General features: G+C 35.9%; 3 protein-coding genes across 3 annotated transcripts; 1 reads left to right on the top strand and 2 right to left on the bottom strand.

The window, feature by feature from the left end:
- Nucleotides 1-4453: 4453 nt before the first annotated feature.
- Nucleotides 4454-5512, bottom strand: LOC144344626 (uncharacterized). The gene has a single exon (XM_078006503.1). It carries the CDS (start codon nucleotides 5510-5512, stop codon nucleotides 4454-4456), a length of 1059 nt encoding a protein of 352 aa, XP_077862629.1.
- A 4379-nt stretch (nucleotides 5513-9891) lies between these two features.
- LOC144344627 (UDP-galactose:fucoside alpha-3-galactosyltransferase-like) lies at nucleotides 9892-10644 on the bottom strand. Its single transcript, XM_078006504.1, has one exon. It carries the CDS (start codon nucleotides 10642-10644, stop codon nucleotides 9892-9894), a length of 753 nt encoding a protein of 250 aa, XP_077862630.1.
- A 3024-nt stretch (nucleotides 10645-13668) lies between these two features.
- LOC144344628 (uncharacterized) lies at nucleotides 13669-14217 on the top strand. The gene has a single exon (XM_078006505.1). It carries the CDS (start codon nucleotides 13669-13671, stop codon nucleotides 14215-14217), a length of 549 nt encoding a protein of 182 aa, XP_077862631.1.
- The last annotated feature ends 555 nt before the right edge of the window (nucleotides 14218-14772 follow it).

The following is a 14772-nucleotide window of genomic DNA, read 5'->3' as shown; positions in this document are numbered from 1 at the left end:
ATCTAAACACGTCCTTTACATCTCTTCAAGTTTATATAGGAACTAGTTCCAACGCTTCTAGTGAAAATTCGTTAGGCATTCCATGCTTCCGCCTTTAATCATAAGCGTGTTTGAATTTCAGCTATGGTCTTTGTGAACTATTTTTCAGCTCGTTATAATTTCACTGACGATGAAAAGTCAGCAGTTGACTTACAGTTGTCCATCATTAGTGTTTTAAATGGGCTTGCATAAAATTAAAATAAATTCACCCAATCACAGCAGGTATAATACACGGCACGTTATGTATGTATTATGAGGTTATTACGAGAATACCTCAAAGTATGCACGAAGACAGTATCAACCTACGTGCAGCGTACTTTTTTCGGGCATACTTTGAAGTATTCTCGTAATAAATTATTATCCATCTTTCTCTTCCAAGGATACACCATGGGAACGCCGAAATCAAAAATGTTTAGAAGCGAATCAACGAACTTCTTTGTGTAGAGGACACTTATGCGCGCAATCATTCTATATTTGAAATTCGCATTTCGTAATATGGTAGGATGGAAATACCCCGTAAAATACCGCAAAATTACGGCACGCTGTAACTTGTGGCGTTACGGTGACAGATGTATAATAATATAATATATCTCAAGTAGATAAACACGAAACATTACAAATCTACTATATATTCCATGGTGACACTAGCAAACACTGTCAGGTGTAATGTTTGGGTGTGTAAGTGTTCTGTAAGCCAAGGAGTCGCGACTAGCGTTGTGGAAATGGATAATGGAATAATCGCATTAATGAACTATCGGATTTCGTCAATAACTGATTATAAATATTCTTGAGCACTAACAAGTTTTTTCCAAATAAAACAATAACATATTACAAGCAACATTTTGCAATGTACCCACGCACACATAAACCCAATTGAAGTTTTTTCGGAAACATCCATTTATTTATATTAAACCTTACAAAATGAATATGCAAAATCACAATACTACATTACCCTATTTACAATACAATACAAACACAATCACATTTATTACATCCCCATATTTAATGCCATTTGAAGGTTAAATTTTAACAGGCGTTGGCGATACAATGCACCGTATCACATGATAAAAACCAGTGCCCCCATTTTTGGGCTCGTCTGATTTTGTTCTCGTTGCCAATAAGACAGTTGTTTTGCAGAACAACTGGAGTGAGGTTGTGTTGCATTTTTACGTTAAGATATCACTGCCCGCTGACAAATCTGTCCTTGGGTAGATAGTTCAGTCTTATTGGGTCCTCACGAATTGCGATGTGCGATAACATTACTTGTTTCGAGCCTTTATTAGCACAAATTTTACGTTGTACGTCTTTAAACGTGCGCATATGTTTACTTAGCCTCACGAAGAGTGTATTCCACACCCGTTGTGTCGCTCTCGTTGAATTGAGAAACAAGAAATCAGCACAAAAACCATCTCCGTTAGCGTAATTTGCGACATTGACGTGCATATCTGATGGATGTATCAGTTTACAAAAAAAATAAGAGGGTTTCCAAACCACACAGCGTCAGCTTCGCTTATTAATACACTAATATTACTCGCCAACAACTTATTAATCATCCGTACACGGTCCAAATTGATAATAATTGACAGGCCCAAATGACATGGAATCTTCTGCTCCAAATTCTACAAGCAAGACATTCAGTTCTGGTCGCCAACCAAGTAATCCATCGTATGCAGCTTGGTCAGTAGTAATAAACACCGTTTGTCTCAATACGTCATCAAACAATCCACGTTGCAAATCCAACTTTTTGTGATATTCCAGTAAGCATAGTTCAAAAACTGCACGACGATAAAGTCATAACGTTTCTGTATAGCTGTACTTATTTTTAGTAACGGGTCATCTTGTACAACTCCATTCTCATCAGGTACAAGCGTGCTCTTGGATGAGTCAGCCTGTCGTCTCAGAACCCGAGCGTTGTTGAGTGTCCCACCATCTCATATAAAGGAGATCACGTCAATGTCATAAATACAACGCAAAGACATAAGACAAAACGAGTTGCTGTCGTGAACTTATTTTGGGTCATGATATTGCAACTGCGTTGGTACATAGCCTTGCAAACCAGTGGGTGAATTGGACCAGTCGTTTTATGGTTTTGACTGTTTACAAAATCACCACTTAGAGCTGGGAACAATTGTCATATACAATTTTGTGTTCACTGAATGAATTGATGTGTGAATTTATATACTCTTGCAACACAGACCATTCCATTTCGACACTTAAAGTGACCAATCAACTATTTCATGGTATCCATGGTATTTGAGTACTTAAATAAAGACATATACAATTTCTGATGAAATCTTGTGCACTGTGTGTTAACACGAATGTTAACGAATAGAACAGGTCATTCAACAACAACAGTTTTACTAGTAGCACATGGCTAAAAATGCTACTGTATTTTTGTCATGTATTGAGGTTAGTCTTTTTAAAACTCCAATATTTCTTTTAAGAAAGTGATTTCAGGTTCCATGTACCAATCTACCTTAGAGTATATGATGTAACGTTTTGTAATTATGCCCTTCCCAATTAATACGGCTGATAACAATATTATATATACATCTTGTCGTGCATTAGCTTACTATTGCTCATTAGCCAATCACCATTACACATCCTTCTAAGCGATATGCTTTAACTTAGTTTACCTGAAAACGCGGATGTTTTTGCAAGTATTCAACATATTAAGCAGGATAATTGTGACATGTTCTGGCTAATTTACCATCTATGAACTGCTGTTATAGTTCATATTGTTACACTAATGACGTAAAATATAAAAACACTAAAATGCCGATGCAACATTAATCAACACATTCTTTAACATCATTCGCACTCAGTGTCCAAATTAAAAATTGAAAAAAACGGAATTGTTTGAGTAACACCAGGTATACATAGTAAAAATGATAAATTATAAGTTTTTTTTATTTATTTGTAATATAATATTACTTTATTTTATTCTGCCAGCATATTGGAATCTAATAATGGGACAAACTCTGAATGAGATCTGCACAATGACTTTATTAATTAGAATGACGCGTTTTTTATTTGTTTTTATTTGACGCAGACTAGTTGGGTCGTTGTGATCACATTGAAGCAATCAGTGTAAACAAACATACTAAACAGTAAATTGCACCGGTGGGCAGACAGTCGGGAAAATGAGTATATGTTGTCCCAGTATTCAAGGCTCTTCATCAACAGTTTATTTGACGATTACATACAATTTTAAAGATATTCTTTTTCAAAATATTACTTATTGTGACTGCAAAATAGAATGGAACGGCAAATTTGCAGTGTGCGTCACTGGTGTGATAACGAAATATCTAACACAACGCATTGTGGTGCCATAGGAAGCTATGTTTAAATATAGCTCTGTCTTTTAACAGTGTCCCATACTACAATATTGCTGTTCCATTTTCATTGCTGTCACAGACAGTAGGTTATTCCAGCTCCCTGTATGTGGGCGATAATAGGGCATGATTTCCACCTGTGATAACTCTTATGAGAGTTCAACGCCGAGGGTTTATCGGATCCGAACTCGGCTCGTGACAAATGCGTAAACTCATTTAGTTCTACTGGCTCAATCGGTTGGGCTCCAATAAATGCGTCATGTGGTATGGTATGTGATTTTTGGTGCTGGTCTGTCAACCTCACATTGGAGATAGGGATGCCAAACGTGGAGCATGTAGACAGACATTCGTGTTTTAGTTTTTGTAGTGTTTGTGCTATCAGCTTGATGGAAGCCAGCATTTGGCATGTGTGGTGTCAAGGAGTACGGATGCGATGCGATATCTACTTGTACCATAGTCCTTAGAGAACGGTAACATGCAACTGTTGGTTTCCTTTCATGTAACCTTAGTTATAATCCTCTACCCAATTAACACCTTAGTGAAACTAACAATAAATCTATGTCAACACTGTAACATCCTCACCTGTTCCATGAGCCAAACATGGCTGCCAGGGAGTAGCTACACAAAATGGACCAACTTTGTTGTTAGAATATGATCAGTAAAATTACATTTGATCAAAACTGAATAGCCAAGTCAATTCTATTCATACCAGTGAAAGTAAAATTACACGTCAATGTCTTGAAATGTCGCTTACGCGTTTTAATATTGGCACAGTGCTTCATTTGAACTTACATTTTATTCGTATCGTTCGTATAGTAGACATGGAACTGACTCAATATTAAATAATAACATCTACAACTCCTTTTACAAATATATCAACCGTACCATGTTTGTAAAGGAGTCGCAATTTTACGTTGTCTATCTTCCTTGTATTTGAACTGTATTCCAGCTTGACATAAATGGCTGATATTTAACAATCAGTCCGCCCGCAATGATATAACACATTCGCAATGTAAAGTATTTATTTTTTAGTTATACCCATGTCTAATTTCATTCCAATACAAACAAAGTCGCTATAACTAAAACGCCATATGGAAAGATACATTTTTACAGGCATTGGTTATACATTGCGTCATATCCTTTGATAAAAACCAATGCCCCCACTCTTGGGCTCTTTTGATTTTTTTCTTGTTACCAATGACATAGTTATTTTGCAAGACGACTGGAGTGAGGTTGTGTTGCATTTCTATACTGTTGTACCACTGCCCACTGACAAACTTGTTTTTGGGTAGATAATTCAGTCTGATTGGGTCTTCACGAATTGCGATATCTGATAACATTATTTGTTCTGCACCTTCTTTACCAATGTTCTGTTGTTCTTCTTTGAACATGCTCATCCGTTTACCTAGTCTCTCGGACAGCGTATCCCACACTCGTTGTGTTGCTGTCGTTGCATTGAGAAACAGGAAACCAGCACAGAAACCATCTCCTTTAGCGTAATTTGCGACATTGACGTGCATATCCGAGGGATCTTCTCGTCTACGGAAGAGTTGAAGTGGGTTTCCAAACCACACAGCATCGGACTCTGTTATTAATACACTAATATTTCTTGTCAACAACATACCAATTGTCTTTACACGAAACAGTCCAAATAGATAATAATTGACATGCCCAAATGACATAGAATTTTTAGTTCCGAATTCTAGAAGCAAGACATTTAGGTGAGGTCGCCAGCTAAATAATCCATCCCGTGCTGCTTGGTCAGTTGTAATAAACACCGTTTGCTCTAATACGTCGTTAAAACAATCAACGTTGCAAATCCAACTCTTTGCCATATTTAAGTAAGCGTGGTTCAAAAACTGCACAACGATAAAACCATAACGTTTTTGTATAGCTGTACTTATTTCAAGTAATTTGTTTTTCTCGGCACTTGTATTGACTCCGTTCACATTAGGTACAAGCACGCTCTCAGATGAATCAGCCAATCTATTATCGTGTCTATCGCCAGACATTACCATCTTCAACTCTGTACGTGGTCGAATGTTCCACCAAGAGAAGTATCCATGCAGGAACCCAGCCAACGTCAAAAATGTAACACACAAACATGATACAAAACGAGTTGATATCTTTTGAGACATCGTATTGCAGCTACATTAGCGGTATGTGTCTGAGCTTTGTGTGATCGCCTCATATTAGTGTTTTAGGTTTGATTTATAGACAATTTATCGCGGGGAGGACTTTATATGCAGATATGTCAAGTACAAGGTTATTATCTGACTGAAACCACAATGCTTAAAAGGCCAATATATATGTGATATTTTGGGAAATTGTGATACTTTCAAAGGCAATAGGCGAGTTCTAAGACCAATTTTGCATGTCATGCGAAATGGGTTTAATCCCCCATTTATCAATGGAATATCCTATAAAAATATTGAACGTTTATTACACAATGCGAAAATGCAGTACCCTCGTGCACTTTTTAGAATTCATAGATCTCCTAGAATTTGAATACTGAAATATATGCACAACTTATGGCTAATCGAGATTATCTCGAAATACCATATAGTCTAAAAGTCTACACTCTACAACATTGTATGAGCCTTGTATTAGAACACACCATTTGTGGGTTTCTTCTTATAAAAGTATAACTGACAAGTGTATGTTTATTGTCGCGTGACCTACATAACAGTTAGAGACAAGTTATAAGAAATAAGGTGATCGTCCTGGGACAATTCAAAAGAAAAATTTTAATGTGTGTGAAAAACGTAATATTATCAAAAACTATAGGTACTTATGGATACACAGCAGAATCGAACATTAATTTAAAAGATATTGGTCTGTTAAAACTGAATAATGCAGCGGATATTAATATGTCTACCATGTGTCACCTTAATGTTATCAGATGTTACCTGTTACCATCTGTCACCATTAATATGCCATGATTTAAACCAAAATTGCATTCAATTTTTTTACACCTTCTAATTGATATGACAGAAGCGTCCGTAAAAACATTATATGTCTGAATAAAATAAACGAGTAACTTCTTTGATTTGCGAACTATAGTCAAAGAGCGTGGAGAGAGTTGTCACCACCATCCAGGAAAATTTGTTCATTCAGTTGGTCTTATAGGGTTGTGTGTTCTAATTATTGAATAAGTTTTGGTATTAAATATTTAAGTCGAAGCCTTGCTGGAGCAAGGAGCATGTCGATAGGCGGTTTGATGCTAAGGTCACGTATACTTGGATTTCTTATTGGGGTCAATCATTCCTTACTACGTCACTTTTTGCAACGATGGTGGCTTTTCTGACTGACTTGTGTTGACCTGCAATGGACGAAAATCATATGCCATTCAGTTTCGATTAAACTTCATATTGCAAATCTTTTCAATGTCCACAATAATTCCAGTTATAGCTTGGATAAGATAATATGTGGGAATTCTATGGAAACATCAATTGAATGATACTCCACAGACTGTCATACTTGAGTATAATGATGACTCTTATCATTCAAATAATAATAAATATGAACATTTCCGATCGTTGGTAAAATATTCAGCTAAAATAAATATATCATGTTTGAGTATTACTCACGTTCGCTTTAAAATGTTATTTTCTTGCCTTAATAAGTGTTTGATGATTCCTAAAATTTAATAACATGTAAAACATCCGCTAAAATCACGCTCCCTCTCACCAGCAATTGCGTTAAAGACGTAAAGGCGCTGTTCACGAGATGCTGGTAAAACTGGTACAGCTTAGTACAGATTACATGGTGTTAGAATTCTGTGTTTAACTCCGTGATCGAGCAGGTGCAGCTAAAATCAAGCACCAGTGGTCTATTATTAAGGTTTGACTCAATGTGGCTCTTTCGAGTATTAAAATATAGGTCATACTACTGAAGAAGAGTAAAAAAAACTAAAGTTCTCGGCTACTTGTATCTTGCTTATGAAATTATAGATTTTAGTTGGACAAGCAGTACGTAGAAGTAATAGCAGCATGAACAGCAGTCAGTCAGTTTTGAGAGTCTAATTTCAGTTTATGTCCCACACTCTCTAAGTACACACATGTTTTTTGGTATCACATTATTAACAAATGTAGAAGGCAGTTTACTTTAGGCGGATAGTGACCACGTATCCCATCATACGCTCATCAAAAATAATTTCACCCATCAACAATGTCCCAACAGAAACGTAATCAGGCATATCCGCCATATTAAATGTAGGAGCAATTCTAAATTTAAGTATGGCTCAATAAAACATATTTCAAACACACACTCGGCAGATTACCGACAGTAACGTATGCTTCCATTCTTGATTGTGATGTTAATCATCCGTACATATCACACAAATACTTCAGTATTTAAACTGATTTAAGCAGCCGTCCAGTATTGGAATACATCACTTTACAACATCTTAGATTATAATATATCAATAAAGGATACAAATATGTATACTATAAATATGGCAAATGTAGAATATGATAAAAATATATTACGTGATCACCAATGTTGTAGTCATTGTTCTGATGAAATATGTATATTAAGCTTGTGGCATATTGTGATGGAACTCAAGATCCCATCACTTGGTCTCAAATTGTACCAATGTGCCAAGCATGTGCATCATAGTTCAGTTGAATCATTTGCATGTGTCTGGCTTCTAGGTACAGCTTATCAATGACTTTTATGCATTTTTGGTCAGTGGAGCCTTTGAGGTAAACATCCTCATGACAATTGTATGCAGAAGTTCAGTTATATAATCTTCTGTCTAGTTTCTGATTGGTATCGTCATCACAAATCTGTGAAGGATCCCTAATCATTATGATATCTTTAATCTCACTCTAATAACACCACTGTACACCACGCCTTTGATCAGTTGTTGTACCTCATCAAACATTGCTGCTGGTGTGTGCTATAAAACGCGTAGAGTGTATGGACTTTGAATCGCTTGGTAGATAACTCTTACGCTGGAAAGATATTCATCTCGACTTGAAGGGATGAAAAAAAAAGACAAATTAGTGATCACGTCACCCATTTGCGCATCTGTTACCAGTTTATACAACGTCACCGTATTCACTGATGGTACATCTGTCATACCGGCAGGTTATGTAAGACAGATAGATAAAGACCGTAGCCTTTTTTTATACAATTACTAAGCAAGTAGTAACATTTTAATTATTGCAGTGGTTTTATTAAAATAATTGTACAGAGATAAAGGAAAAGTCGTAAGGCTTAACATTCTGCCGCCTTGGGTTACTGCTTTCCATGATTAGATATTTATGGTTATTTCATGGATAATGAAAAGTTGGCACTTGATACATTCGTTCAGAGACATGTATCACATCAACACTATACCAGTATTAATCACAACCGCGCATTCAAATGTTTAATATAATATATAATAATCGTCAGCATCCTTTATTCTATGTTTTTGTCACATTACACCAAACCCTGCAAATAGAAGTGTTCGTGGAATCATGGAAAGAACGGTGTTCATTACTATGTGATAACTGTTGTAAAGGTGATTGATAGGTCATACTTGTTTACAACTCAGGAAGGACAATTGGAATCTACTAGGCGTATTTGTGATTCAAATAACAAAGGATGTTTACGATCTACTGAGTTCCCTACGTGAGGCAGGTGCTAGCAATACCACATTCTGATTGGCTCATGTGGAAACCCAGGGTGTACATGAATCTCGGCCATTTATGCCTATAAATTGGCTAGACTGAGGACAATTGTGGTTCATTATTTAAACTAAGTACTCTGTGTATTGCTGCTGCGATATTGTTATTTATATGATGTATGTGTATGTGTATTTCATTTCATTTCAGGTAATATTGTATTGTCTACCCTATTCTAGCAGTGAAAGAACCCACTGTTCAGTGTCTGTTCAAAACACAAAACAGTACGAATCGACTGTACCATCCTTAATAACACCAACAGAGAAAAGGGGTGTATGTGCACTTGTGCTGCACATTGAAATGGGCTTTGCCAGCCAAGGAGTATGGACTAGCGATGTGAATAATAGAATAATCACATTAATAAACCACGATTATATATATTTGTGACCCATTCTATTTATTAAACTTTACATGATGAATGATCTAAATAGGTGACACAAAAAACATTGAGACAAGCATATCAGTGTTTTACGACTATTTTGGTAAATAATTATAGTGCTAGCATTGCTAAAACGGAATATACGGACCTCTAACCAATACAAATTTACTCCGCTAGAATAGTATATCAATACAGTACAATGACATGATTGTTACATGACTATTACATGCCCATTTACGACACAGTGGCACAGAGACTAGTACTTAGGTCTGTGAACATTTGGTTATATGTATTTCATGCATTTCACGACCCGATGAATCATTGTCAAACACAGTAATTTCCGAGCATATCACCAAATCTTTTAAAACATAATATCGGCATATTTACAATACAAACAAAATCAAATTAACTGAATTACCTTATTACCAATACGAACAGAATTACAATGATAAAATCGCCTTATTTAATGCCATTTTGAAGTTAAGTTTTCACAGGTGTTAGCTATACATTGCACCGTATCACTTGATAAAAACCAGTGCCCCCATTTTTGGGCTCTTCTGATTTTGTTCTCGTTGCCAATAACATAGTTGTTTTGCAGAACAACTGGAGTGAGGTTCCTTTGCATTTCTACTTTATGGTACCACTGCCCGCTGACAAATCTGTCCTTGGGTAGATAGTTCAGTCTGATTGGGTCTTCACGAATTGCGATGTTCGATAACAGTACTTGTTCCGAACCTTTAGTACCGATGTTCTGTTGTTCGTCTTCAAATGTGCTCAAACGTTTACTTAGTCTCATAGACAATGTATTCCACACTCGTTGTGTTGATCTTGTTGCATTGAGAAACAGGAAACAAGCACAGAAACGACCTCTTATAGCATAATTTGCGACATTGACGTACATATCTGAGGAATTTATCTGTCTACGGAACAATTGAAGTGGGTTTCCAAACCAAACAGCGTCAGATTCTGTTATTAATACACTAATATTTCTTGTCAACAACATACCAATTGTCTGTACACGGAAGAGTCCAAATTGATAATAATTGACATGCCCGTATGACATAGAATTTTTAGTCCCAAATTCTATAAGCAAGACATTCAGATGAGGTCGCCAACCAAGTAATCCATCGTACGCAGCTTGGTCAGTAGTAATAAACACCGTTTGCTCTAATACGTCATCAAAACAATCCACGTTGCAAATCCAACTTTTTGTCATATTCAAGTAAGCATGGTTCAAAAACTGCACAACGGTAAACCATAACGTTTTTGTATAGCTGTACTTATTTCAAGTAATTTCTCGGCACTCAGGTACATATTAGGCACAACCACGTTCTCGAATGAATCAGCCAAGCTTTTTTCCTGTCTACCGCCAGACATTGCCATCTTCAGCCTTGTAGGTGGTCGAATGTTCCACCAAGAGAAGTATCCATCAAGAAACCCAGTCAACATCAGAAATGTAACACACAGACATAATACTAAACGAGTTGATATCTTTAACATGTTTTGAGACATCGTATTGCAACTATATTAGAGGTCTGTGACTGAGCGTTGTTTGATCGCCTCATGTCAGGGTTTTAAGGTTTGATTTAGAAACAATTTATCGCGGGGAGGATGCAAATATGCAGATGTGTCGAAATACAAGGTTATTATCTGACTGAATCCACATTGCTGAAAAGGCGAATATATATGTGATATTTGGAGAAATTGTGATACTTTTAAAGGCAATAAGCGAGTCCTACCACCAATTTTGCACGACATGCAAAAAAATAAAAGTGGTTCAATGCCCCCCATTTATCAATGGAATATCCTATGAAAAATATTGGACATATATTACCCAATGCGAAAATGTAGTACACATGTGCACAAGTTGTATTCTACGTAAAAAAACAATAATATTTGTCTGTGCATCTATAACTGTAGCAGTTTAAAGGACTATGACAGTTGTCTGGTATTGCGTTATATGTTTTCTTGAATTGTATTTTTACTATACCTAAGTGTTCCGAATATAGCGTAGTTAGTGTGAAATCACATTTAGCTAGGGAGGCTATTAGGGGTTGCCCTTATTGGCAGCAGCTCAAGAACTCGGCGATTTGTTTACAAGGCTGGACGGCTGCATAGTAGTTTTATGGTTTCTCTTCGATTTAGATGGTTTCTCACTTCACTTATACAGCAAACGTCAAGATTTGAATTTTGTATTTACCTACCTGTTAGTGAACTGTTGGAAGGAATCGTTACGCAATAAACGTATAAAGTTGCACTGTTATCGCGATCTGCTAGTTTGTTATTGTCGGCACTTCGCCGTCTGCACGCGATCTGACGTGAACTTGTACATACAAATAGAACGATTTATTCCTGTAGGTTACATGTTTAGTATCGATTGGGAACTTATAAGACTCATGCGGAATTACTATAGGAAGCTAGTGTTTTCGTTTATCCTAGTACGATTTGCGACTACATTAAGATAATACGAGTATGACTTAACATAGTTTTCATTATAGCAGAAATACCGACAAGCAAATGGATATTGTGATTCGTATAACTTTTTTTTCTGTAGTAGCAAGGATAGGAGTGGGCTTCTACCAAACACTACAGTATGCCTGTTATATATAAATGATCATTCGCATATCTATTATCTGATTAATAATAATAATGTAGGACGCAATTGTGATTGCTGTCAAAACATTGTATTAATAATTGCATTCATCAACTTGTTTATGTCCGGTAGACATGTGTCACACGCATATCAACAACTTCTCTTTTTTTATCTGTTAGACCCATTCAGTTGGCTGGTACCCATAGAAAATTGGTTATTTGAAGCATGTTTGTTACTTAGTGTAATTAACATTAATTTTGAAATGTATTATAATATTAATCATTTTCTTATTTTTTAATGCCAGAAGTATTGCTTTCGAAATCTTATTATCTGTTCGAACTGAAACTTTTGTCGCCGGTATCCACGTATATCCATGTCTCTCAACGCCCTTCAGTTGAATGAAAACATTGTGAATCGCAATACTGTCTATCCAATGCAGTTCACCAGTTTAAGCCATTAAAATACACGCGCATCATAGTTTAAATAAGATAATCGCTTCTCGATTTTGTTTCTATTAGCAGATTGATTAGTTCCCTGTAAGAGTGACACATTGAATGATGCATTCAAAATCTTATGAACACGGCAATGTGTAGTTTACACTAATATATAATCGACAGAACTGTAGTACAGAACATCTCACAGGATTACTGGTAGTACAGTACAGCCTTGGGAACTATATGTTTAACAACCAAGAAAGAATGGTCTAATGCGAATATAAAAACGATGTAGAATTGACCCTCCACCTGTACAACTGTCGCTTTGATAATGGGCCGTCAAACGAAATTAAGTATCAATTTTAAATGAAAATATATATATATATATATATATATATATATATTAAATGGTTGCCAATCACAGTTAGAGAAATTCACTAATAAATGTCTACCCAATTTTCAGGTCTAAATTAGGTTGATTCTACTACTTCGAATGATTCACTCATAACAAATTGCATTTGTATAGGTTATGGTATTTGATGTTTTACCAAAATAAGTAATTATTTAAAATAATTTATTCTGCTTGTTTCCCATTTTGGTCATTAAGGAAAATAATATTTAAACATAAACATAATATTTTCATTCATTTATTATTGAATTTATTATACGTTTTATATAATTTTATTAAATTATTATAAGGCTGAAGCTGTGTTAATCATATATTGCAATATGGTGTCCAAAAGCGCACTGAAAATAATAGCGCGCTGTTTGTGTGTTGCCGCCATCAGAGCATCTATCATTTTCTCAACGGGAAACTATAACAGTGATTAGATATTTAACAACCGTTTTAAGTGTGAATCTGGTTTAGATAGTCTGGTGCCAGTCCAGGGACATTATTAAAATAATGATACATTCACGAACATGAACAAATTTAGTTAGAATAGGCTCAGATATACAGAAACGTTATTGTTTTATCGTTGTGCAGTTTTTGAACCATGCTTACTTGAATATGACAAAGAGTTGGATTAGCAACGTGGATTGTTTTGATGACGTATTGGAACAAACGATTTTTATTACTACTGGCCCAAATGCATACGATGGATTACTTGGTTGGCGACCTGAACTGAATGTCAGGCTTATATAATTCGGAACAGAAGACCCTATGTCATATGGGCGTGTCAATTATTATCAATTTGAACTGTTCCGTGTAAGGATGATTAATGAGTTGTTGGCGAGTAATATTAGCATATTAATAACCGAAGGTGACGCTGTGTGGTTTGGAAACCCACTTCATCTGTTTCGTGAAAAGCCGATTCCCTCAGATATGTACGTAAATATCGCAAATTACGCTGATGAATCACAATTCTGTGCTTGTTTTCTGTACCTTAATGCAACAAGGGCAACACAAAGAGTGTGGAATACACTATCCACAAGACTGGCTAAATGTATGAGCAACTTTAAACAAGGACAGCAGAACATTCATTTTCGAGGTTCGGAACCAGTAATGTTTTTCAACATTGCTATTCGTGAGGACCCCATCAGATTGACTTATCTTCCCAGAGACAGATTTGCCAGTGGACAGTGGTACCATAGTGAGGATATGCAGCAAAACATCAGTCCAGTTGTTTTGCAAAACAACTATGTTACTGGTAATGAGAACAAATTAAGAAGAGCCCAGAAGTGGGGACACTGGTTTTTGGCAAAAAATACAACACAGTGTCTATATGATAAATGTCAAAGTTTAATTTCTAAATCGCTCTGATTGTTATGATACAAAACGGTATGGGATAACTTGTGATTCCATTTTTGTGAAACAATGTACATTTCTAATCATGTATCGAATATTTAAAAGTGTATTTCTTAAAGTGTTTGCCTAGTATACCAACCCAGTGTATATAATAAGCCTTTCAAAGTTGTTGTCACTGATATCATGCAACTGAATTAATAAGGACGCGCTTATTTTCTGATATATAAATTTTTGATGTTTTTGAGGGGCACTAATCAAATGCGTTGCATCAGTCTGACTCTCATGATCATACTTGTATGTAGTGGGATGATTGGTATTTGGTCTACTGTTCACGTTGGCATAATCTGTTAAATGAACGTTAAATGGAGTAAATGAACGTTCATTTCTTGATATGAACAAACATTGAAACAAGTTACAGTGTAACACCACAAACGTTGAAGAATTCGAATCTCTAAATGCTGTGTAATTTGTTTTAATTTCGAAGTTAGCTAACAATGCATTGTACACAAATAAACCTATAATTCATGGTTTAATACGACCTTACACAGTTAAGAATGTTCCCGAGGGACA

Source organism: Saccoglossus kowalevskii, chromosome 22, assembly GCF_978046115.1.
Source record: "Saccoglossus kowalevskii chromosome 22, keSacKowa6.1, whole genome shotgun sequence".
NCBI classification, from domain to species: Eukaryota; Metazoa; Hemichordata; class Enteropneusta; family Harrimaniidae; genus Saccoglossus; species Saccoglossus kowalevskii.
Note: the sequence above shows the minus strand (reverse complement) of the source record. Positions and strands in the feature narration are given on the sequence as shown.